This window comes from Dunckerocampus dactyliophorus, chromosome 9, assembly GCF_027744805.1.
Source record: "Dunckerocampus dactyliophorus isolate RoL2022-P2 chromosome 9, RoL_Ddac_1.1, whole genome shotgun sequence".
NCBI classification, from domain to species: Eukaryota; Metazoa; Chordata; class Actinopteri; order Syngnathiformes; family Syngnathidae; genus Dunckerocampus; species Dunckerocampus dactyliophorus.
In genome coordinates, this window is record NC_072827.1 from 18,375,306 (window position 1) to 18,402,509 (window position 27,204).

A 27,204-nucleotide genomic window follows, 5' to 3' on the forward strand; every position below is an offset into this window, starting at 1 on the left:
TTGCACTGCTCTTGAAGTTGAGGTTTAGTCTTTGTAAGGTAAAAATAAAAATACTGGTAATTACACTGGTAATATCTCTACCCAAAAATATTCATGTGTTGTCGTAATAGTAAAAAAATGCTATTCTAAATGAAGTAATATATTACAACTTTTTGTTTTAAAAAATGACTTCATGTAATGGTAATTTTTTTGGGGAAGAATTCACGCAGTTTTTGGGGGAAAAGACATAGTCATCTCTCGTTTATCACGGTTAATTGATGAAGCGAATTTCGACGGAATAGGACTGAATATTAATAAATGGAATATTTCCATAGTTACAGCATAGAAAGCCTGTTTGACTTTGTAAATATGGTTTTATATTATTAGTGTCCTGCAGACATGAAACAACACCCCTATAGTCACCTTGAGGACTGCAGATGGAAATTAGCTCTGAGCTAAATCTGGTGCAGACATCTTTTTAATGAAACTGCACATTGTCCTTAATAAATTAAACTAAAGTAAACTAAACTAAACTTTACTCTCATATTATTCTTTGTTTGCGCAGGGTACGAGACCATTGCAGGGACATAAAAGACGGACGCCGCAAATAGCAAGCTACCAAGCTAACTAGTTAACCTCTCCAATTTATTTATTCTAAACTTTAAAAAGTGTTGGATGTGGTGAAGAAGGAGAGAGAGAAGCCAAAAACTTACCACTTCCACATGGAATGGGAGGAGAATTTTTTTTCACTCTATCATATCGGACATGCCATGGCTGACTCCATGCAGTGTTAAGGTAATGTAATCTAATGTCAGGTCTCATCAATGTAACATCACTGGTAATAGTTTTTGCTCACGACATTATGATTTTAATCTACTATTTTTCTTTTCAGCATGTCTTTTTAGCCTACGAAGGGTTAAATTGTCTCAAAAAGCCTTAGTGATACAGCCGAGGCCTCGCTGTGCAATCCCATTTAACATCTCCATGTCGTGCACGACTGAACACACTTAAATCAGTGTTCTTGCAGGGGAAAAAAACACGGGTGGGGTGGGTCTGTGATGTGATGGACGACAAGTATCCCCACCCTTGTGGCTGGTTGCGGTAGATGCAGGTCAACGGTCATCATGCACAATCATCGTTAACATACAAACTTAATCAGTTCCCACGAGGTCACGCTTTGTCACCTCCAGCATGCTCATCCTCTCTCTCGCTCGCTCTTTCTCATACACACACACACACAAAGGTTGCCACGGAGACGAGCATGCTGTGCTGTGGAGGTCGCCATGGCGCCAGTGTTTACTAGAAGCAGAGGTGGCTGTGTCTCCACCAATGACAGCACTCGCTGACAGCGGGGGGGGTGGCAACTGTGGGACTTCAAGTGGCTGACGGGCATTGATAGCACTCAGGACAAGATTGTCTCTCCAAGCTTCTCTCCTGCCTCGCACCCACACGCACACACACAGGCGGGGGAGGGGGCTGCCAGGTGAGCGCGTGCACACACACTGACATAATGGACCTCCCCACCAGGTTTCGGTGTCCCATCACCTTTGACCAGGAGGACAATAAGGCTTCTGTAGCAGCTTTCGTCTTCCTGAAGAACACACTTGATGACTTTCTATGCAAATGAGTCGCAGCTCAACATAAAATGCTTCATTCTTTCAGAAGTTGACGCTGTTAGCTGTAACTAGCACGCAGGGACAGCTTGAGGGACGGGTGATGTGATTACAAAGTGTTAGGCCTCCGGGGACGCCCATTAGGGATAAGTCTGGCGAACACCCCTAGGACTACTTGCTCTGTTTTGGCCTCGTTTAAGACACGGGTGAAAGTGTAAGCAGAGACGCAGGAAGATGGTGCAAATATTTACACTTTATTATCCGGGACGCAGTGCACAGACACAGCCAGGTCACATGGCGTTGCACACCTTTTTGGCAGGTGTGGGTCAAAGACACGAACAGTCCATGCGGTGAAAACAACTTCAAAGCTACTTATTTGTTTTGGAGCATTTGCCGTTTCCATGACGAGCAAACACGGATGCTCAACTCAGCCCCTAGGTGCCGCACTAAAGCAGGAAGTTGCTCCAAATTTCTTGAGTGGTTCCATCTGAGCCTCCAAAAACAAGCCAAGAAGTGAAAGTGAGCTTTTATGGTTCAGTCCTGGTTCTAAACGCACCCAAAACAGGAAGTACATGTGTCCCATACGAGACTGGTTCTGAATGTTTGGCAGCGGGTGATTCGACAGGGTGTCCTGAAAGTCTGGAGACATGGGCAAGAACTCACACACAGCGGAACAACAGCGGCCGTCGACATGACCGAAACCAAAACTAGCCATTGCCTGCACACTTGCTTGTGACTTTGATCAGAGACATAAGGAGAACGGGCAGTAATAAAAGATTTTTGAACCAATAGGAGTTGGTTGACATGGTTTTCTTCCATGTGTGCATATTTTTATTTACATTATTCTGTTTTCATATGATATTTAATTTTATTTTCTTACAGAGCTGCTGGCGTATGTCTTGACTGCAATGACAATTAAGTTTTCGTACATGCGCAAATCGTTCTTCCGGTGGCGAACAATGTAAAAACATACAATTGAATGGGTGCATTTTGTAAGTTGTGTGGTAGAATCAAGGTTAATACTGCAATGCTTTTATTTTGAAGCTTACTTTGTACTGAACAGGCAGGATCAACTTAAGCAGATACAATTATTTTTAAAAATCTTTATATGATTTCATATTTTTCTTTTTTAATGTATTAATTGTAAAATATTAGTATTGTATATTTTTATATGTTGTTTTTTAAAATAATTTAATTATTTTTTACATAAGTTGTTAATTTATTATTATTAATTAATCATCAATTAAATAAATTATTACATTTTTAGGTATCATGTATACTATGTCCAGACTTTCGGGACACCCTGTAGGTCAGTGGAAAGCTCCCGAAAAGAATAAATTACAAAGTACAGCAGACTTCTGGAAGGACCACAGGAGATAGAACATAAATAAATAGAAGACACAGCTGGAGCCACATGTCTCCATCCACAGTTTGTAACCAAGAAGTTCTTGTGCCACAATCAGATAGAAAAATACGCAACGCCGCGGGACGATGACTACAAAAAGTGTCTGAGGGAATACTGCCAGCAGTCCCGGGCACCAGGAGGCACAGGCTGGTGGTGTTGGTAGGGGGCGGAGTCAGGCCAGCTCAGATAGCGTAGTCGTCTTGAACGGCGGGGCTGAATGCGGAGCTCCGTAGGGCATCCAGACAGTTGACCAGGATCAGCGTCCCGGTCAGATGCTTCCAGCGTTTCGTGATGGGACTCTTCATCTTATCCAAGCCCAAGTGAAGGTCCTGGATCACGTCGCGGTAACTGTCGCCAATCTGCGCCGCCCACGTGACAAGGAAGTCGTACGCCGGTTTCCACATGGCCTGCAAAAAGGTCACATGATGTTTGTGCTTAGGACTGTCACAATAATCAAATAATAATAATTAATGGCACGATAAATAGAAACCATCTCGCTAATTTTGCCGGCCTCAATCTATATTGACATGTGCATCCGTGTTTGTTTTCCTACCCCTCTCTCTCTCTCTCTACCCACAGATGTGCCCCTGTCTCAACACCTGGGCGTGTTGGTTCTATAGCATGAAGCATGTAGCATGAAGAATGAAGGGAGTAAGTGAACTCCCCTGTCAGTCATTCAGTCTCGTTGACCCAGTGGGGGGAGTCGGGGCTGCGAGCGAGTGCTGCAGCCTGCAAGCGAGCAAACGCAAATATGAAATGAAGGCGCAAAAGCGATGATTTCTAAGGTGAATGCCACAGCCCCAGTGTGGGAATATTTCAGTTTTTAAACAGAATTAACAAGGTGAGCCCATGAATGGCAACGAGCCGATACGACGCATTTGTTGGAAAGTAGCGGCGACGAAGCAGGGGAATACGACCAACTTTCATGTGTACCTCACACAACCATCCAGTCCAGGTTCCTCAACTGGGGAAAAAAACTGCCGCTCGAGGTGCAGCGCAGCCTTCGTCTCGAAAGTCAACACTTACTGAGTCGTTAGGTCAGCGAAGTAAATTAAATACAGTATAAACAAAAGAGCGCAAAATGGTGCATGCTCACGGACAGTGTCGTCCGCTACATGTTAAGCATTTCAGTTAAGGAATAATACCCAATGTTCATGATTTATTAAAGTGTAATTTTGTTTATGGAGACTCGATACTCCATTTTATTTATTGTTTTTATTGTTGTGTGTGGTTTTTATTGGAGTGCTTTTTTTCTTAAGAGACAAGATCTATTTTTATTGTTTTTGTTTATGATTTCATGACATGCTGTTTTTGCTAAAAGAAACTTTTTGTCTTTTTGTTTTTAATGTATTATTTTGTTTGTTTATTTGTTTTATTTTAAACTCTTAACATTCCAATTGCAATGTTAAATACTCTTGAGAAATTAAATTTTATTGCTTTTGATACAGTGTATTCGCATTATTATGCCATAAATTCTCATTATATTAATTAAAAAATGGTCTCAAAATTATGTTGGCAATAATATCGTTTATCAGCGATAATTTGTAGGACAATTATAGTCCAACAAAACTTGTTATCATAACAGGCCTATTTGTGCTTTGACTATTTAACCGAACCTTGGAACACTGTGGTCGACCTTGGAAACAACACCATAGGAGATGATGGTGATGGTGTGTTCCAGGGTCAAGCTATCACCATGATAGTGCATGACGTCAGTTTGAAGTTTTATGCAACTTAAGGGCATTTTTACCAAAAATTATGGTTGAATTTTGAGTTTTGTGTTTGAATTTAGAGCTTCCACTGTCTAAAACATACACAAACGACATTATGTAGTGTAACATGTAATGTGTAACGTTAATGCGTGTGACCAAAGATTGTGAGAGAAGTGGCTTAATTGTCAGCAAAGTCAACAGAGTGAGATGCCTCTGTCTAACATATCACAGAAAAAGGCTGTGTTCACTGATAGTTGAATAAAATTAGTTAAAGACGGACGCACCTCGCTGTCCACCACGCCATTTCTGTCGCGATGTGGCGCCTCGTAAGCGTCCATCTGCTGGCGGGAGACTTTGGCGAGCCTCTCGGCAAGCTCCCGCCACCGTCCCGCCACCTCCACCGCCGTGGTCAGCAGGACAAAGTCCATGACTAGCCGGGCCACCAGACCCTGACAGTCCAGCTTCAAGAGCGCCTGTGGATACGAGACATATTAGTGGACGTGGTGTGGTGGCTGGGTTAGCTGAAGAGCATGACATCATAGCAGGATATCATAGCGGGATATCATAGTGTGACATCATAGTTTAAGGTGACCATTCTCTGCCCACCAATCCAAGCTCTAGCTCTGCACCTTTACATATGCCTACTGCTGTGCTTGAGTACCAAAACGTATTATGGTACAGATGAGCTATTTAGGTACACTGAACAACTTTTGACAATGGAACCAAAAGCAAAACCAACAAGAAGTTAAGTGTTTTAGTGACGTTATTTACCACATGGTCCCACAAGCGCAACAATCAATCCTCAAGTGTCAACTAAGATAACAACTCCAACAAAACAGGATTCATCTTTCATGTGAACCTCCCAGGAGGAAAACACCTACTGAGCAACAGGAAGCATCGGTTGTCATGGAGACACATCACCACACAGTTCATCAAGGCCGAGACATCATCCTTGTCATGCTAGTGAGACAAAACACCATCTTATACACTATACTATACTACTGTCTTAATCAATGAGTGAATCCATGAGAGTACTTACTTGTCCCAGATTTTGGACAATTGTATGCTTCCAACATTGTCGGAACACGTTGGGAAGACCCTTCTCTTTTCCCAATGCACAAAGCAAGGTCCATAAAAGGCACGCTCGGAGGAGCTTGGTGTGGAACAACTAGAATAGGCATGTAGAATGTCTTCCCTGTCTCAATACAGATGTCCATGTCCAACTGGATGAAGAGTGAAGGTAATGTGAAAGGTCAGATGTGTGCAGGACTGTGACAAGAAGTGAGGTGGGGGTGTGGAATGTCAGATAGCAAGTGTGAATGTCTAAGGAGTGGAGAGGCTCTAACATCCTCACTAAACAGGAAACAAGAGTGGGAGGACACTACAGACCTGATCAAAATCTTAAGACCAGTTGAAAAATTGCTAGAATTTGCATTTTGTACATTTGGATCTTAATGAGGTTTTAAGTAGAGCTACAATATGCACAAACAAGAAGGGGGAGTGAGACAAGCACTTTGAAAAAGTAATTTATTGAAATCTACAATTAAACTGAAATAGGCTGTTTATCAGCTGATCAAAAGTTTTAGACCATTGCTCAAAAAATAACAAAAAACTCTCCAAACCAGAACAAATATCAACAAAATAATCACTTCAAAAATTGCTTTGGGCATGCTTGATGCGAGTGTTTCCAGGAGGCTAGTGGGAACATTGCTCCAAGTGGTGAAGATGGCTTCACAAAAGTCATCAACTGTCTGGAACTGATGGCAATTTTTATAAACTTCCCTTGCCATCCATCCCCAAATGTTCTCTATGGGATTTAAATGAGGGGAACATGCAGGATGGTCCAAAAGAGTGATGCTATTCTCCTTGAAGAAGTCCTTGGTCAAGCATGCATTGTGTGCTTTGTCTTGTTGAAAAACCCAGCTGTTACCACATAGACGAGGGCCCTCAGTCATGAGGGATGCCCGCTGCAACATCATCCACCATTTGACGACCCTGCACCACATGACGCTCCGCTGTTCCACTGAATGAAAAAGCACCCCAGACCATGATGGACCCCCCTCCACTGTGCCGGGTAGAAAACATCTCAGGTGCTCCCTGGCAAAGTCTAAATGGGCAGTTTTGTTGCGTTGAAGGAGACGAGGTCTTTGAATTCCTTTATTGTTTTTTAAACCCTTTTCCCGCAGATGCCATCTGATGGTTATTGCGATACAGTCAGCACCAGTAAGGGCCTTAATTTGGGTGGAAGACCGCCCTGTGTCTTGATGGACAGCCAATCGGATCCTCCGGCTCAGCGAAGGTGTGATTTTTTTTCCGTCTACCACTTGACTTTTTTGTTCCACAATGCTCAGGATCTTTCAAAAAATGTAGAATGACTGATTTACTGCGCCCAACCTCAGCAGCAATGGCACGCTGCGAGAGGCCTTGCTTATGCAGCTCGATAATCCGACCACGTTCAAAAAGAGAAAGCTTCTTAGCTTAGCCATCAGGAGGGCATGACACTGTGAATGTTTGACAGAAAATGAACATTTTGAGCAGATTTTGGCTTTTATAGCCTGTGGTCTTAAACTTTTGCTCAGGTGATAAACAACCTATTTCAGTTTTTTTTGTGCGTGTTTAAATTACAAGTTCCAAATGTTTTTTGTCTCACTCTCCCTTCTTGCGTTTGCATATTGTAGCTCTACTTAAAACCTCTACTTAAATGTTCAAAATGCAAATTCTAGCTCATTTTTCAACTGGTCTTAAGATTTTGATCGGTTCTGTATATACCAACAATTTAGACATGTTCTACAAACAGAATACACCATATACCCACGTGCCATTCACCATGAAACGAGTGCCACAGTGCCATCTAGTGGTGTGGCGTGCACACTGTCGCCTCATCACTCAACAGGATGACTTTGGCGCTTAAAGGTGAACGCTGAGTCTGCAGTGACTGCAGCAGGAGGCTCTTTCATTCATGCTCAGACTGCATGCAGGCCGAAATGTGTGTGTGTGTGTGTGTGTGTGTGTGTGTGTGTGTGCATGTGTGTGTGCGTTTCATCAGCCACCATTGTCCTGGAGGTCCTCAGACACCCACTACATCAATCAGCTTGTCGAGATGAGTCCAGCCGACATTTGACAGCCAAAAGAGACATTCCAAGTCGCCTCCCATCACAAACACAAACCAAGAGTGACCCGCGGCAGCATCTAATAAACGACCACCGTCCCCTACAAGTCCTCCCTCTCCAACACTCAATCTCCACTCGATTACTTTTCTATCTCATCTTCATTTTCCATCCGACTTCAACCATTCACCGCCCCTCAGCTCCATCAACATCTGTCCAGCCACGTTCCTTATGTCTCGTTATGTCCACAAGAAGACTGGTGTGTGACCCCTGACCCTCTGTCTGATAAGCTGAAATAAGTGACAAATTCCAAAAAGTTTCACCCACCCCACCCAGAGAGAAGGGACAAGGGTCAGTGATGCTAAAAAAAAACGCAAATGCAGAACCAAAGATGGAAGAATGAGACTAAATTAGAACAAAAGGGGACTCTTGCCCCTTTTCCACCGGTTCTGGTTTGGAGCTGGTTCAGCGTAGGTTTTCTCAGCTTTGGCCTTCCATTATGATGGTTCCACAGCAGTGCTGAACTGCAGCCGTATGTTTTGGTTCAACTCTGGCCCTGTCCACACGGGAACGTTCCTGAGATTTTTTTTGGCAGGTTGAAAAAAAAGTTATTAGTAAATAGTTGCATCCAGACGGGAACGAATCACTGAGTGAAAACGATGTAATACATAAGGCACACCTACGTGTGGTGCTGTGAACAAACACGCGGACGGAAGCACGTGACACACCAAACCATAGAAGAACAAAGACATAAGTCAGTCGTCTTCCGCTTTCCAAGGGTTTTTAAGACTTACGAGAAGTGGAATTACTTCTGCGAGTCATTACGGAGTATAAGACAATAAAATATGAGGAGAATGTTGACTTGGGTGAGTTATGTCCGTCGAAATATTCAGATATTCTGTTGGCTTATCGTCACAGCTCACTTCTGATCACGTGACGGCGACGAGGCGGCGCTGGGTCGGTGACGTCATCGTTCTCATATTGCCTGTCTACAAGGCAACGAACAAGCCAGCACTTTCAGATTTTCCCACTCTGGCAGCCATTTTAAGAAAAATACCGTTTCAGGTCACCAAGAATGCCGTTTCCGTGTGGATGAGAGGCTGAAACGATAAAATACTTTGCCATTTTGACCTGAAAATGTCTGCGTGTGGATAGCCCCTCTGGCTCCAAAATCTGGCTGGGCTGAGTGCTGAATCATTCTGCATAATGAAGTGGGGGAGGTGTTAACTCAAGTAAATACCTGCCTGCTACCTCTGTTTCAACTTCATTGACTCATTTTTTGTAAATATAAGAGCCAGAGCAGACTTTAATCTAGTCCGCAAATGCTGCAATTTTAAATGATTGAAAATATTTTGTATCACCGATTTGTTCGCACATTTCTTAATATTAAATATTACATTTTGGTAACGGTAAATTTTCGTTTTATCGCCCAAACTCAATATTAAATCACTATTTGTTATGAAGGAGTGTGTTTCCACCGTATACACACTATAAATTTCAACATATAAATCACCATCTAGGTTTTTAGGTTCTTAATCCAGACTCATATTACATTTAGATTATGTTTTTTATAGTTATTCCTGGCATACAATCACGTATTGTATTTTATTTTGGAGAGCAGGAAGTGTTTCACCTCCGTGATGGAGCTGTGTTTGGCCGCTTCTTTGTGGTAACATTCAAGAACAAATACTGTAGTCGTACAGAACAGTTATTTGTTACTTGACTATTACACAAAATAATAGCTGATTGCAAGGTAGTTTGTCAAATTCTGACGGAAGATGAGTAATGTTCAAAATAAAATCTCCAGAGAAGTTATTACCTTTCATCCGGACGTCAAAATAAACATTTAAATTGCATGACTCACGCTGATCTGGTGTAAACCCTGTTCACGGCCAACACTGGTTCAGCTCCAGCTTTGAACTAAATCAGTACCAGCACGCTGCAGTGGAAAAGGGGTATTTTGGACTTCAAAGTCTTCATTTACAAATAAGACCTTATCTTACTGGGGATGCTTCCGGAAGGTCAAACACTCTGCTGCAGAGCCCACATGACATTCCCGCTCACAGCACAGTCTCAAGCTGACATCAAAATCCCCACCGGCGGCATCAATCAGCGACTTCTGTTGTGGCTGGCAGCAGACAGCGGCTCAAGCAACATGCAAAACTGCCGTTTTCATCTTTATTATCCAAATTCTGGATAAAATAACTCAACAATAAGATAGAAGATACTTACAATAGAGGTCGTCATTGCATATAAGAATGGTAATGATAAATGTTTTTTCACTTGTGTAGTGCTTTTCCACCTCCAAGGTACTCAAAGCGCTTTGACACTGCTAGCACATTTACCTACTGATGACTCGGCATCAGGAGCAACTGGGGGTTCAGTATAGTAGCATATGTAGCGGCTAGTTCTGTGCAAAACCTTAAAAAAAGTCAACTGCGCCGTGCGCGCCCTGAATTCCATACAGAAATGTGTTTTTCTACACTTACTTGTTCCACCCATTCATTTTCTATGCCGCTAATCCTTATTAGGGTCGCGGGGGGTATGCTGAAGCCTATCCCAGCTGACTTTGGGCGAGAGGCGGAGTACACCCTTGACTGGTTGCCAGCAAATCGCAGGGCACTTGTTACTGTTATTAATTATTATAAATAATAATAATAATAATAATAATTTCTATGCCACTTGTCCTCACCAGGGTCAAGGGGGTATGCTGGAGCCCATCCCAGTCCAATTACAATGTTAAATACGCTTGAGAAATTAAAGTTTATTGCTTTTGGTACGGTGTAGTCGCATTATTATGCCATATATTATCATTACATTAATGAAAAAATGGTCTCAAAATAACATTGACAATAATATTGTTTATCGGCAATAATTAGTAGGACAATTATCATGCAGCAAAATTTGTTATCGTGACAAGCCTGGTCAGACGCAATCCTCATTGCAACCTGTTAGCAGATTAACTTTGCATATGGAATCCAGTTTGCACATTTTTACACATGCACATTTTGCACATAAACAAACAGAACCAGATGTCCTAAGTCAGAATATTACTTGTACTAACACAAAGTTAAATATAAGTTTGAGTCAACACATGTGAAACCAAGTTCTAAGTTTGTGTGACAGAACCTCCCCTTGGGGGGCTAATGGGAGGGACCAGGATCGGGTATTGTGGGAGACGGCACCTACTGGTCTACAACTGCTTCTGTTTAGTTTAAGAACAATGAGGCAGGAAACATCTGCAACCCTGACATGCACCTGAGCCTTCATCCTTCACCATCAACAACTTTTAAGGTCTTCTTGGACCCCCTCTCAGGCAGTAGGACATGGGAACCTTTGAGAACATGTCAGCACTTTTCAGTCTCACGACCCAGGGGGAAGTTTGGACTGGAGCAGGGCTAGGCAGAGTCAGTCAGCCCTACAGTAAGTAGAAAGAAAATGAGAAGAGGACTGACTCTCCTGACCACAAACAATCAAAGCTGCTAAAAATAGACTTCCTCTCACAGCCAATCAGGGAATGTCTCCTCTGTCCCGGGGATGAGAGCATGATCTAACACCCACAAGTGGACCCACGATCAGGCTCCAAAACCAACACAAGCAGCACAGAGTGAGCTCCTACTACAAACATTCATGCACCGCAACGTCTCCACCTTCTCGTATGTTCTTTTCCATTCTACAATTTGTGTCTATAAATGTCTCTGACTTTAATTACAGTGTTTTTTCAACTGAATAACCTCTGACCTCTGTCCTACTGACAAAGGACACATGCAGTGTTGGCCTGGACGCGGGTCATCTTACTTCACACCTTTGTACTTTATTAAGGACGTTTGTCACGTTCTGAGCACATTAAGGTGGACTTTGAATAAAGTGCAAAACTGTACATTCTTCCCTGGCCTTTGTTTTGTTGCTTTCATGCTAACTCACAGAAGCTCTTAACTTCTACAGACATTGCATCAAAGCAAAGTGAACTAGCATGACTGGACATGACAGCATACCAGAGTAGTAAATGGCAGCGGAATAAAAAGTGATAAAAGAACATGGATAAACGTTTTTGTCGAAGTGCCAAACAAAACTTGGCTCAGTGCACCAATGACAGTGGAAGACCAGTGATGAACACACTGGTAGTGTTTCCCACCATATCTGTCAACATTTGCATTTGAAAATATGGAACATTTCCCAGGAAAATAAGGAATGTACAGTATGTACGCCGATGTTTATCAAGTGCTGCTTCAATAGGCTGCTGGCAATAAAGAGGTTTTTTTTTCATGGAGGTTCAAAATAAGGAAAAAATACAAGACCAGGAAGACGCCAGACAAGAAGGGCAATATACATGATTTCCTGGGAAAAACAGGATGGGGGAGATGATCCATCCATCCATTTTCTATGCCGCGTATGCGCACTAGCCAATCGCAGGGCACGTATCGACAAACAACCATTCACAGATGATGTAATCGTCAAATTTGTATAACTTTACAAACGCATTACAAAGGTGTATGGAATTTTTGCAGGTATGAGAAAAACGGACCCGTTTGCTTCTGTAAGCATCTGGGGTATAGTTTTATTTAGAGTTGTCCTGATCCGATCTTCAGGATCAGGATCGGCTGCCGATCCGCTGTATTTGTGAAGATCGAATAATATCGGCTTCTGCCACAAGATGGGGACGATCCGGTTGCCATATCAAGTTCGTAACTCTGGGCCACACTCCAACATGGTAGGTGGCCTCAAAGCTGATTGCCACTCGACTCCTGCCACCCGCAAGAAGAAGAAAACACAACACCACCATGCAGACATGTCCGCAGTGTACCGTGTTGAAGTTGGTTTCACGTTGTACATTGGATATGCGGCTCCGTAGCTACAGCGGTAGTTCCCTCTCACTGTGCCCGGACTGCTGCGTCGTGGTGTGGGGAGTTTGCACGAGAAGTGCCGCTGGTTCCTTATTACAGGGCCCGCACAAACACTACTAAACATGTCGAAACGGCGGCGAAACTCCTTGGAAACTCCTCTGTTACGAAGAGTGAATGGAAGCTAGCGGGGTTTGCTTAGTCTAGCTAGTGCAGCTGTGTGTGTGCGTGTGTGTGACTCAGGCTGGATGAGTATACAGTATTTTCACTGTGTTGCATTTTACTGCTTTAATGTAAGGACCATTTTACAATGCCCATTATAGATGAAGGCCGATGTAATCCAATACTTCTCTTTTTTTTTTCCCCTGACATCGGCCCGATACCCGATATCAGTATCATCCCCGAGTGCAGATGCTCGATATTGGCTTTCTTACCAATATACAATATTGTCCAGCATTTCCTTACCGATACCGAAATCAATCGATTGTAATTGATCGTGGCGGCCCGCCACTACAAAATAAAAGCCGCCATACCTTACAAATTCACTTGAAAACAATGTTAAGTAATATATTGTATGAATGTATACAGTATACTGCATATGCTATATAGATACATGTACAGATTATTATTTACGCACATATTGACCACAATTAGTTTGAAAACAATTTAATGGGGTAAACTTAAAAAAAAAAACTCAGCAGGCGATCAAATACGTATTTTCCCCCCTGTAGTAGACAAATGCCTTACAAGTAACATGTGAGAGCCCTTCAGTGACAAAGTCAATTACAAGCAAGTGAAAGTGTAGCAGTAAAACTGTAATGTAGTACGTGCAGGGAACACAACACAAAGCATCTTCACACTTCAGTGTAGGGACTTACCGTCAAAAGTTCCTTCTGGAAGGATTTGCGTTCCTTGCTGTCTGCGTTGTTGCAGTCTTCCTTCAGCTTCTCCAGTACGCACGCTACCCGCTCGGGTTCACTGTCCAGCTCTGCTCGGCAAAAATGTGTCAAGGGCAGGTTCTCATACCCAAGGGCGTCAGCAAACGCTCGCCAATTGCCAATGTTCTCCATCAGGATGGTCCTGACAGAGGCATAGATGTAGGTTAGGAACTTGCAGGGCCTTAGTACCTGCTCCAGCAACAAGGACGTAGTAAGCTCTGGCCCACTGAAATAAATGGGCTTGACTTTTCCGACCACCAGCACGTTCTTGGTGTGGACGAGGCCCATCCGGCCTTGGTAGTATCCAATGTACCATTCTTTGGTCCACAATTGACCCTTCAGCTTGATCTTCTCTTCACTCAGCAGAGTCACAAAGTCTCCTTTCTTGTACTCCAGCAGGTAGCTATTCTTGGTCTGTCTGATGACCGTCTTGATCAGCTTTCCAAACTTCAGGTTGTTTATTCTCCTGTCCTGGAAGACAGGATACTTGGTGGCCACGGCCAGTGGAGACAAGACGATCTTGCCCACCTCTTTTTTCTTGAGGAAGCGACGCTGCATGGACGTCTTGGGGCCAGTTTTGGGCGGCGGTGGCGGTGTCTGCACACAAAACTGTGCCAGGATGACACCCAAGTCGTCTTTGACCTGAATCCTCAAGGTGAAATCAGAAACATCTGTAGTGTTACGTGAGGTTATAAGATAGACTAGCCGGCTTACTTTGCCCAGTTTGATCTGGAAGCCACGCACCACCTTGGCCTGGTCGCTGGCTTTCACCTCGTAGTTGGCCATGTTGGAGTACACCCCAACACGCAGGTCCTGCGTCCTGGACAGGACAAATTGGTGCTTGCCCCACAGCTGCAGCACTACAGGTGGTGCCGCCTGGGCCTGCTTGCCCACCTCGTTCACCAACAGAGACTTTGGAGCACAATCGTGACCAAACATGGCGACCACTGTTTTGAAAGAGGGGTGAATGTGTTTGGGGCCGTATACACCTAAAGTAATCTTTTTGACAACGTGATCCCACACTGTGGAGTCTGGAGACATGGTCTGGGATTGTGCCACCACACACACATACATGCACGGCTCCAGGTTGTCCAGAGACACTTGGACTGTATCCCCATACAGGTAAGTGTGTGGAATGGAACTGTAAGGCCCCTCTTTACAGTCACTTCTGACACACAGGATGTCTGTCATTTCCTTGTTTTCTGCTTTGACCACAACAGACACTTTCATCTCCAGGGTGATGGTGGTTTTTGTCTCCATGTTGCTGAGCTTGAGTTCCACTATGGGGCTTGAGGTGCTGCAGCGGTCGTTGTTCAGCTCCAGAGGCGGGTCCAGCAGAGCTTTGATGGAGATCTGCTGGGTATCCCCCTCCGCTACGTGGCCCTCAGGGATGTGGACACTGATGTTGGTGTCCGGAAGCTGGACAGCACCTCCTGAGCTATCCAACCGGCAGACAATGTTGGTCTCTACTGGCTGCGTTTGACCCCAGCCTGGGTTCTGTCCTAGGGAGTCCAAGTCGTGGCAGGACCTGGCCAGCTTGCGGTGAGTAAGCCAAGCAGTCCGGAAATCCTCCCTACTCTGGAACTGCTCTGGCGCCGGCGCTTTCAGGTTGCTGAAAAAACTGCTGGACATTTGAGGATTGTCTGACTGCGCCTGCAGGATAGACATGTCAGACAGACTGTAGGACCGCTTGCTTCTGAAGAAGGGATTGTCTCTTCGCAGTGACTGTCCCATACCTCCCGTGGGACTTAGAGGGTTAAAAAGGCTGCCGCCAAATCCATTGAGGTCGGCGGTGCTGCTGACAGACTCTGGTGCTGATGGAGTGTCAAACAAAAGAAGATCAACTTCTTTCTCATTGCTGTTCTGGTCCAGGGAGCTCTGAGGACCCCCATGTAGGAAAGGGTTGGTCGAGGTATGTGTTGTTGTGAATGGATTTCCATTATGGAAAGTGGTTGGTTTCAAAATCACGCCGGCCCACTCCCCCAGGAGGTCCATTTCTGTGGCTGCTTCCTCCTTGCCGTCACCCACAGTGTCGATCATCCCGCTGTCGCTGAAGGACGAGTCTCTGAAGTTGATGGGCTCCACGTATGCAGCCGGGATGTAGCCCATCTCTGTGTTGTTGTGGGCGTACCACCACTCGCCTCCTGACGTGTCCAGAACGTAGAGGCGGTCCCCTTTGGAGAACTTCAGAGTGGTGAAGCTGGATGGACAGTAGTCCTTGATAGCAACCACCTCTCTGGCGGTTCCAAAGGAAGCGGTTGCATCCAGACGTAAGGCACTGGGAGAAGGCACTGGAGAGACAAGACCAAAGAAGGTGTCACTTTAATGGTAAAGAGGTTACCTATCACAGTGTGGACAATAATACTTCTCAGGACGTACTCACCTTTGACCAACAAAAATAATCAGAATAAAACTGGAAATAATCCACAGAGTCAGGGAAATTAAAGTAAAACAGAATATAAGTGATGGGACAAGAAAACCGTTGCCGTAACACAAATGCTCAGTGTGAACAGCCTAGTGTGCGTATGTCCTGACAGTATCCGTAAACCAGCTAGTAACTAGTTAGCGTTGCCGCAGCTGACCTTTGACATCAACGAGACTGGACTCGGACACGCCCTCACTGAGGTCAATGAGCGTCCCCTCAGACTTGCAGCGAGGGAGCGAAGCGTTGTTATTGGCCGAGGCTCTGATTCGATGGGCGGCCATGATTGGATCTTCTTCTCCTCCTCCTCCTCCTCCTCCTCCTCCTCCTCCTCCTCGTTCGAGTGGGTTCTCTGGTGGGATGTCAGCGGCCACCCCTCATCTCTGAAAAACACCACAGATATTTTATCACGTTAATGTTATTGCTCATCCATATTTAGGTTGTGCCGTTCATCCATTATTCATCATCAGCAGAGAACTTTTGATCAGCGCCTCCTAATTGGACATGTTTACCATCAAGCAGCTACATTTTCAATTGGCTGCTATCAAGCAGATTCACTTTCAAGCCCAGAAAACCAGCGCTACATCATATATGGAAACACAATAACACCTTTTAATATCAACGCCTGTTTTAATATTTATAAAGGAAGTTACCATTTTCAATCTTATTGGCATGCTTGTAAATGTTTTCCACAAGCACAAGTGGCAGCAAGTTGTTTATTAACATTAACATGACTGGTGTGAAAGTAAAAAAAATAAATGTTTCCTCCTTACTTCCTACTAGAATTTAGCACAGCTTAAGCTTGTTAATGATTTTTTAAGTTGATATTTAGCTCACTATTTGTGATGGGTTTTTTTCTTTTTCACTCGCAAATGATATTAAAGATATTATCGTTCTTACGGACAAATTATGTGAGGGCAATCCCATAAATTAATCACAAACATAATTTTGGTCGGTCAACACAAGACTTACTGGAGAACTAGTTACAGTGGACGTACAGTACACTGCTCTCCAGAATCGATTGTCACAACCATTAAGGACAAAGATCATATTGTAAAGTCTATCCGGACGTTGCAAGCATGATCAGGAGGTGGTCGATCAGCAATCTCTTTATTTTAAAAACAAAACAGGCTACTGTCAGCCAAAACAACATCAGCAAACGCAACTGTCCTCTCTGCACGCAGCCGTCCTCCTACTGCACCCACCCACACACACACACACACACACACACACACACACACACAGTCAAGACTCAGACTGCTACGTTCACAGACAGTCTGAAATCACAAAACTACTTAAAACTACACATAACTTATATAAGCTTTTATTCCCATTTCATTTGATTCTTGTATTTAGTGTGTTGGTATCCTTTGTGTGTGCTGTGTACAATGTGGGTGACCTAAGTGTTACATATGAGTCCTGACTTATTCTTCTTTCTTTTTAATGGTGAATTGCAGTCAGTCAACGGACCATCAGACCATCGTCAAAAATATCTGGCAGCTGTTTTTTATCCACTTCTCAATTGCGCAACAATTAAAAATGAATTTGGTGTGACTTTTTCTCACCTGTGGAGCCAAAACAAGGGTGGTAAGTGTCCAGCACTGCACATTCACCATTTTGACTGTTTTGAGTGCAAATTCCGAGTACTGAGTGCACTGCATTTTGCCGTATTTCTCAGTGTGAACACACTCATGCACTCAAATGACTAAGCGTAAGTACAGAAGTGTGGCAGTTGAGACACAGCCAAAGACAAATAAAGCCTAGGGTTTGGTCAGTGAAGGAGGACACTTTGATTTCACCTTTTCACTCAGCTACCTGTGTGCTGCGTGACAGGTATTTGCACACGTTTGCTTCAAACAAACATGGCGTTCACAGATAGATGTGAGAGGACATATGTGGGTCAGTGGAACACGGCAGGAGACGCCGTCGTTCATAATTCATAAGTCTGCGCTGAGAGTTGCATCACACACTGCACAAAAAGACAATCAAACTACACATTAAATTGGATCTATGATCAATGGATCTATGAAGTATAATGTGTGCATGTGTACCCTACATTGTAGCTTTTCTTTCTGATTTAATCATTTTTTGTCCTTTCAAGCAGACAAGCAGTAAGGCAGTCTGTCATGTGGAAAACAAGCAAGCAGGAGCTTTTTAATAGACGGTGTCTCCATGGTAACTGAACCTCTGGATCAGAAGAAAACATAAAAGCAGGATTCCTGCAGGATGCTCGAGTCCTTTAGCAGTTGGCATCCAAACAGGCCATAAAAAAGCAGGGTTTCCACTACATGTACTTGACCGTGGCGCAGCGCCACAACAAAATAAAAGGCTTTTTTAAACATGAAAACAATGTTTAATAATTGTAATATATGTAAGAATGGATATATACGCTATATAGACACATATATAGCTTGTTTATGCACATATTGACCACAATTAGTTTGAAAACAATTAAAATATCCAAAAAATATCACTGCGCTTTATTTTGAGAAACATGCACCGGAATTGCCTGCTGGCACTTGCACGTGTGTGACCAGATAGACCAGGGGTCGCCAACCCGTCAATCGTGAGCTACTAGTTGATCTTTGGGACTTTGCTGGTCAATCGCAAGAACATTTTGTTGTTTTAATTATCATATCAGTGCCCTCGCCTCCCAGAGAGCGACCAACAGGCACGCATTTTGTCCATTGAACACGCCCGTACGCCTCGCCGCTATCCAGGCAGCAACCCGCGAGCCCCAGCAAGGAGCCCAGTCATCAAAACCCGGTGATAGCGCCGCAGCCATGTGCTTGTGCACACAACAGTAATTATTGCATGTTAATAGGGCTCACATCTGCCTTTGCTACCTCAAAGTTAGGGTACAAATATAACTCCATAGACTTGCACATCCCAAAAAATCTTTGAGCCAAGACGCCGCCGCTCGTTAAGAGCTGACTGTTGTAGCGCATTGACCGGCCCCTCTCTCCTCAATCTGCATCGCTCGTCCACTACACTGAGCCAACAAGCCAAATAGTTGTGGTTTGCTCATGAAGCTGATGCCACAAGCCCAACCCGGAACAAGAGCCACAAAAGTAGGGGTGTAGGGGTGCCCAAAGTGCGGCTAAGGGGCCATCTGTGGCCCATGGCTCATTTGTCATTGCATCACCGCAGAAACAAAATAAAGTGAAAACAACAACCAATAATAACAAAGCATATATTGTGTATCTATATAACATTTCTCTGCAGATATGTATATATATGTATATATGTATATATGTATGTATATATATATATATATATGTATATATGTATATATATATGTGTATATATATATATATATATATACACAGTATATATACATATATATATATACATATATATGTATATATATATATATATATACACATATATACAGTATATATACATATATATATATACATATATATGTATGTATATATATATATATATATATATATATATACATATATATGTATATATATATATATATATACATATATATGTATATATATATATATATACATATATATATATATATACATATATATATATATGTATATGTATATATACTGTATATATATATGTATATGTATATATGTATATATATATATATATATATATATATACGTTGATTATCGCTAAGAGGGCTATCACAGTTCCTCTTAAAGCCATGGCTGTTCCTGTTCCTATGAAGTCAGAGACTAACCTAAAACACTTGGTTACATTAACAAGCACTAAAGCACAGCTCATACAGCCTGACTGGCAGACACACAGCCGCATTAGCATGCTTCGCTAAACAAAGCTAACCCACTTAGCTTGCACTGGGTACTGCTGTACGTGAGCTCAAGCTGACGCTCTGTGACAAGTAAGAGTTTCAAAGTTTTTTCGCTGACTTAGCCGGTTAATGATTGTGAGGAAATGCCGCTAGGAATGAGCAGTCAGCTGGGGAAACATTTCCCCACACTATCGTTCTTTCTAATGGTTACAACCTTTCATTCACACTGTCAATTTCTGCAAGATTCCGTATTTAAAAGTAGATTTCTTTTTTTATTGGCCAATTCCGCGATTCTCCTTTCTTTTTAACAAAAGGAGGCTAGACATTTAAACTGTCACTTTAAGTATTCTTTAACTTTAAATGAAATTAACAGTTTTGCAATGTTCTCGGTTCATGTTCTGCTGGTTGTTGAAAAATGTTAAATAAATTGTTAAATATGAAAATTGTTATGAGTCATAATAAAGAAAATTGCAGACGCAGCTGCGGCACGACACAGCGGCGGGAGTCCCCCCTCCCATGCAGCCCACCATCACAGCTTCAAAACATCCTAGGGGAAACCCTGAAAAAGGCTGACTATTGCAGTTCGTCTTGGTTTCAGTCCTAACATTTGCTTCTGGATATCAAAGAAGCGGGGTCACATGTTAAGAGTCTGGGTGGTCCAATGCAGCTATCAGCTGGACCACACAGACCACGACATACAGCGCAAGCAAATTAAAACGGAAGACTGAAGACACATCCAAAACAAATGTAAATGTCTACATGTTGATGCCTGATGAGGCCGTGATGTCCTCCTTGAGGACCTCGAGTACCCCTACATGGTAAATGACTTCTTAGAGCAGAGAGTCCAGATGGGCCTGTTTTGGGTTCTGATGTCTCAGCAACACAGATATCTGGCCTGGGCGCAGGGCTGACACTGAAAGTGTCTACTGATAGCGAGCTCGAGTGAAGAACTATCCAACATCTCTCCCTTCCTGTGGAGGCCCATACAATGAACTCACCCTTTGGCCCATCCCAGCACTGTAAGACCACCCCGGTGTGAAATAAAATCACACTGCATTTCCTCACCAGTCCTTAGTCCTTTCTCATATCCTGTGGAGGTGACGTCCCACAGGAAGGGTTGACCACCTTGCAAGGAAACACAAAAACTAGACAAATTGGGTGGGACTTATCCTTCAGAACTCAGAAACGCAATGTAAAAACTGAAGACATTGAGGTCTTTGACACGTTTGGAGCTTGGGAAGTCTACATTGCCAGAGCAACTTTGATGCTCACATCCAATAGGGGGCATATTTGCCTGGTAGCTGAAGATTGCTATGATATGCTGTGATGTATTAACATTTCCCAGGCTGTTTCTGACAGAACTGACAGCCCTGTGAGTAGTGGAAGACAACTGAAAGTGGTGGTCCACTTCATCCCTCGGGTCACAGAGGTCACGCAGACCCGACTTTCACCCCACTGCAATAAAAGCATCTGGCCCCACTGCAATAAAAGCATCCTGGTGGCCAGCGAAGCGGCTCCACTGCCGGGAAGACAAAGCAGGAAGTGAGGAGCTAAAGGGGAAATGCCTTTGTGATGATGTCTGCAAGGGAGGGCCCTCTTTCATTCTTGCAGTCCAGAAAGCAGGAGAGGTTGGTGGTGGAGGAGTGCTAGTTGACGTCCATGACGATAAAGGTTTTTAAAATCATCTGGAATCAGCTTACTTAGACAACACAGTGTAGGTCAGGCACATTGTGCTTGAGATATGTTAGCACTTGCTCACGAACATGAAACTTGTTTGACCTAGCTGTGCTAACAGTAGCAGCTAGCTAACAACGTGTACTACAGTACAGTACTTCACCATCATGGCTGCCTAAATGGAAGCAGACAAAGACAGTAAACACTTTGTTGGAACTTTTCATCACCGATCTCGAACGCTGTGTGTTCCAGAACCACGTAGGGACTCGCCTCAAAGCCGCAAGCATGCAGAGACATCTCAGCTGAGCCAGCACACAAAGTCACATGATGTCAAACAAACTTATCCAATTGAGTCAACACCGCCGTAGCCTGAGGCAACCAGTGTCCCAGCCCGAGATGCCCGTTTCATACCACCACCAGCCTGAAAGACTTTTTTATGCCCTAAGAAAACCTTCATGAACCCCCTGACATGTAGTCCATTTGCTGTTTGCTTTCATAGTAGATTCCACAATTTTTAACTTCAATCGGGATGTCGGGAGACAAGGGCAATTTCCGGAAGTTGGCAGCTCTGAGCACATCAGCAAATGATACAACATATCCAAAGAAGGTTCTGTGTGCTTCCAAAGCGAGCAGGAGCTCAGGGTTCAGGCCGGGAGGAATGTGAGGAATGTCGAGCTGCAGATGAGATCATGAATTATTCAACGGTGGAGAGCGGGGACAACATCAGCGTCATGGCGACCAAGAGGAGCCAACCCTTTTGTCATCGTGCTCTCATTGTTGTCCATCTTGTCCTGACACACCACCATGATGACATCAGACACAAACAAACACACACGCACACACACATTGTTCAGCAGGCTTGCAGGGAGGCGTGAGATAAATCCTACTCACTCGTAAGGCCGTTGACATCATTGTTTACATTTTTCTGTCAGACAGCTAAGTGTAACTTTGAATGTACTGCTGTGGCTCAGTCAGGTCAACTGTGACGTTTTGGCTGAAAACGCAAATAATCACACACAGATCTCGAAGTTTCGATGTTTGTTAACAATGACACAGGTCAACTTCAACAAACTAAACAACAATGTTGTGCTGTTGTAGTGTAGTCGCCATTAAAGTCCACATTTACTACACCACTGCTGTGTCACATGACTCATACAGAGGCCGAGGAGTTGTTTGACTCACGTGCAAGCAGGCAGCAGGTGAACAAACAAACATGTCTGCATCAGGACCGAGCAGCCCAAACAATACCAGCCTGCGACGTGACCAAGAGGTGTATGCTAACCCCCCGCTGGAGAAGGAGGAGGAGGAGAGCTGAGGCTTATCTAAGATCACATGTGTTCATTTCAACAATGAGCTCCATTCAAGAGCAGCACAACTTTCTCCAAACATCCACAGAACCGTCCCAGTGATGTTGTCAGCTGACATCCAACACATTCCATTTTCTAACACAGCGTACAAGTGTTATGGTTCTGGACATCGATGCTGCTACATGAGCAGTGACGTTAAAACAACAACCAACCGCTCGTTTGCTTGCTCGTGACAGCAACTCATTTGTGGAGGAGACTTCTTTGTTACGTTATTGTTGTCACTCCAAGATGCTGCATTAACATAGCAATGCTCTTTGACTACCCATCTGTCAATCAACGTTATTACTTTCTAACATAGTCTTAACTCGTTTAACTCCTCCTACTTCTATTTGAAACCTGTCAATCATGCTGCATTCCACAAAACTGGGAAGTCGACCATTCAACCATTCAGGGATGAGGAAGAGAGCAACGGAATAGCACTCAAAGTCAAGAGTTACCCTAACTTCAGTTCAACTAAAATCTACCGAAGGTGTGCCAATATAGACTAGATATCAATTATACAGTCAGGAGCACTCTTCTTTTTCTAAGGCCCTACTGCAAAAACACTCGACAAAGAGCCTCAAAATGACAAGAGTAGTCTGCTGTCTTTAAGAACCTACTGCAAAAACACAAGTCAAAGATCCTTGATATCAGTGGTTCCCGACTGGTGGGTCGCGTTTTCAGTGGGTCACCGGTCTTTGCCTGGTAGAGATGTGACTTTCACCAACAAATCTCTTGAACAATTCTTTTAAAATGAAGGATGAGAACCAATCTGCAGTTCCAAGACATTCATTTGCGAGCTGTTACCTAGTTGTTGATTTCAGAAGTTCCATTAAAACCACGAGACCAATTAAATCCTCTGGAAATTTTTTATTTTAATTTTTGATTTGAATGTGAACCAGGAGCTTACGATTTTTAACTTTTTGACAACTTTTCACATTTTTATGAGATACCAAATTTTTTTTATCATCAAAATTATTAAATACATTCTTGAAATTTGTCACTCTGAGTTGGGTAGCCGCTTGTCATTAAGGGGTGATAGTGGGTCCCGCAGTCAAACCAGTTGAGAACCTCTGCTCTGACAGCAGCATTCTCCTGCTTTCAAGAATCTACTGCCAAAAACGCTCGTCAAAGACCCTGTTTTTAAAGGCTCACTGACACCATTCATCAACTTTGCTTCAATATGTTCTATATTGTTTGTAATTATGTTCTACATTGTTCGTTTTTTGAAAGCCAACTGTAAATTGGCAAAAATTACATTTATAGTTCATGGCACCAGCCATGACGAACTCGTTGTCGCAGCAAAGCATCATTTCAGGAAGTGACATAAGCGGGGTAACACCTCTCAGCTAAAGCCGAATCAACAAACGCGTCTCGAGGTGCCTTGTCGACTTCGTTCGATATATTTTTCATCAAAATAGTGGTCATGCCAAAATGTTGCATTGCTGCTGGACGTTCACAGTATCTGAGTGATACTGTAAGTTTGTTTTCTTCTCAAAAAGATGAAGGTTTAAGACTACAATGGACAAAGCAAGTACATAGAACAAATGGACAAATGGACGCCCACCTCGAGCTCTGTTCTTTGCAGTGAACAATTCCCTGATGACTGCTATGAAGGAACAGCTTTACGAGATGCATTTGGCTTGGAAGTACGGTATAAAGACATTTAGAAAAAGAATGCTATTGCTGATGTGCTACGGAGGAAAAAAAGACAAGAAGAACGACGTCAAAGTTGCCACAGAACAGAGTAAGTCATGTCTTGCTGACATATTGTATTTTAAATACTATTCCAACATAGTGACAAGCCTGCTAAGCATTATACATGTTATATAAACATCTTTTCACAGCGATATGTTGACGGTGGGAGGGGGGCGGGGACGGCGACAAAATACACAATAATCACGTCAAATCTTCGCTATAATCACTGTAAACATCTCCTGTCTCGTACACCGTGTCTCGTTTGTGTAGCTGAAAGGCGTTACTCCGCTGATGTCACTTCGGGAAATGACGCTTTGCTGCGACGAGTTCTTCATGGCTGGCGCCGTGAACTATAAATGTAATTTTTGAGAATTTACCGTTCGCTTTCCAAAAACGAACAATGTAGAACAGAATTACAAACAATATATCACTTTTTTAAACAAAGTTGATCAATCATGTCAGTGACCCTTTAAGGACGTACTGCAAAAACACTGGTCAAAGATCCTTTATATAACAGGAGTAGTCTGCTGTGTTTAAGGACGTACAGTAAAAGTGCTAGTCAAAGAGCCTCTATATAACAGGAACAGCCTGCCTTTTTAAGAATCTATAGCAAAAACACCAGTCGAAGACGCTCTACATGAGAGCATCGCTCTGCTGTTTGTGATAGCCTACTGCAAAAACACAAGTCACATATCCTCTCTATATGACCGGAGCAGTCTTTCTTTTAGGACCGACTGCAAAAATTAGCGTGTGATATTTTGGTACTTTTATCGAACGCAGGTCGTCTTTTGGGGTCTACGTGTCACCCCCTGGTGGCCTCTTCTATAAGCACATCTCCACTCAAGCGTCTAGCAGCGTATAAAGATGTCCAAATGGACTTCGGTCATTCAGATAATCATCACTAATCAAGCTGTGATGAAGACGATGATGAAGTCCAAGCCGGTGTAGCATCGTTACATCTTATCTCCATGGCAACCACAAGCAATGGCCGCCTGCTGAGGACACTTCCATGTTGATGAGCTGCTTCAGTCTAGACTCTTTTTCTGTCCTGACCAGAGACAGCCAGGACTCCCACAGCCACAGTGAAAACAACTTGGACACAGCGTCCACGTCCACGTAGATGTTTTTAAAGAGGACGGTGTCCTCAGTGTGAGACAAAAACTTTCACTACATTCTCCACACTTTGACGTCTTTTCGACTCTCTCTACCTGCAATGACGACGACAACAAGAAGCAAAGATGGCAGCTCACCTCCGCTAACCACCAACCACCGCACGGCCCGTCTCCCACCGCCAGCCCTGAAGCCGAGCAGCCGCCGTCGAGAGAAGCCTGTCTGCCTGCCCGCCGAAGCCTGCTGGAGGCTGACTGGCCGCCTGAGCCCCGCCAGGCCAGCGGCCAGCCCGGCTGATGTCACGGGGCTGGGGAGGGGCTCAGGCTGGTACAGCCCTCCTCCCCGAAGAGGACGTCATCAACACGCACACATAAGGAGAGAATCATTGTTATATGCGACAAAATGTAATCATGCAAACAGCACCCCACAAATACATTACAGTCATAATACATTAATTAAACTACACTATTTATAACTTTATTTAAATGGTCAAACACTCAATATCATGGGAGAAACAATAATGTCTTAATATTGCCAGAAGATAATAGCACTTCCAGTAAGAAAAATGTAAGTAGCTTCTCTTAGTAAGTGACAATAAAGCATGTAAAATCAGTGTTATTTATGACAAAACGCCCTTTTTCACTTAACATTGCTCTATTTTTCCCAATTTTTGCGCTGTTTTTTTCATTAGTTTGTTTGCTAAAGTGTGCCAACACCAGGCCACACTTTGGAGATCGTAGCTTGTCTTACTGGGTCATATTGATAGTCAAATGATAAACTTCTCATTTATACAGGGTGTCCCTAAACTCTGGATATATTACATACATAATATATGGAAATGTTTAATTTAAAAATATACAATAAATACGTAATTGTTTTTTTTTAAATGCAATTAAATATTTTAAAAGTAAATTTAATAAATCAAATACATATAGCATTATAAATAAATAAAATAAATAAATACATTAAAATAAGATATTTTGTATATTTATTTAGATTATATTCATTAAATAAAATTTTCTTTAACATTTTTATAAAATTGTATACTACAGTACAGCATATGCATTTTTGTGTTGTCTCATTTTATTCTTACTTTCTTCCTACAATCAAACACCCTCCTGATAATGGTCACCCTGGTAATATGTGACCTTTCTCCATTTTGTCCATCTTTATTTTGAGCAGAGTTTAAATCAAATAAGCTAAAAGAGCAGATGTGAGAAAGCGTAAAGTGGACATTGTAACCACGGTAAAATACGTGCGGAACCGTGTGCCTCCAACAGACGCTAAAGTGGGCCAGCTCTCCTTCCAAAGTGGGACTCAGCGTCAGGACATGTCACTTCCAGCTGTTCCTGGTAAATAAAGGCAGGAAGCATCCAAACAAAGCTGTGAAGAGGCAACACTTCCTGCTTGGGAACGTCGTCTCTGTGAATGTTCCGAACTAAATGTGACCTACAACATGCTGGATGTGGAATTAAAGCCTACAGTCAACTTTGATGTCATTAAAGATTAAAAAAAAAACAAAGGTTACCCTCAGTGAGCATTTTCTAATGTGGTTGTTGGTCAAGAACACTGCTGTTTTTAAAAACA

The 27,204-nt window shown here is 43.1% G+C and overlaps 1 protein-coding gene across 2 annotated transcripts; it reads right to left on the reverse strand.

The window, feature by feature from the left end:
• Positions 1-1,825: 1,825 nt before the first annotated feature.
• On the reverse strand, positions 1,826-26,388 carry LOC129187169 (SH3 domain-binding protein 4). 2 transcript variants are annotated; one of them, XM_054786026.1, is made up of 5 exons: positions 25,758-26,164; positions 16,178-16,400; positions 13,536-15,886; positions 4,994-5,182; positions 1,826-3,404 (listed from the first exon to the last, which is right to left on the reverse strand). In XM_054786026.1, exons 2-5 carry the CDS (start codon positions 16,299-16,301, stop codon positions 3,180-3,182), a joined length of 2,889 nt encoding a protein of 962 aa, XP_054642001.1. In that variant the 5' UTR covers positions 16,302-16,400; positions 25,758-26,164; the 3' UTR covers positions 1,826-3,179. The 2 variants fall into 2 exon arrangements, with proteins under 2 accessions (XP_054642001.1, XP_054642002.1); XM_054786027.1 differs by lacking the exon at positions 4,994-5,182 and having other exon boundaries at positions 25,758-26,388.
• Between the last annotated feature and the right edge of the window lie 816 nt (positions 26,389-27,204).

Bases quoted from the DNA above. Each gene is read 5' to 3' on its own strand.
- LOC129187169 (XM_054786026.1), bottom strand. From the start codon at position 16,301: ATGGCCGCCCATCGAATCAGAGCCTCGGCCAATAACAACGCTTCGCTC. The intron at 5,183-13,535 runs GTAAGTCCCTAC...TCGTATCCACAG, and splicing joins TCCAGAAGGAACTTTTGACG to GCGCTCTTGAAGCTGGACTG. The intron at 3,405-4,993 runs GTGCGTCCGTCT...ACCTTTTTGCAG, and splicing joins ATGGCGTGGTGGACAGCGAG to GCCATGTGGAAACCGGCGTA.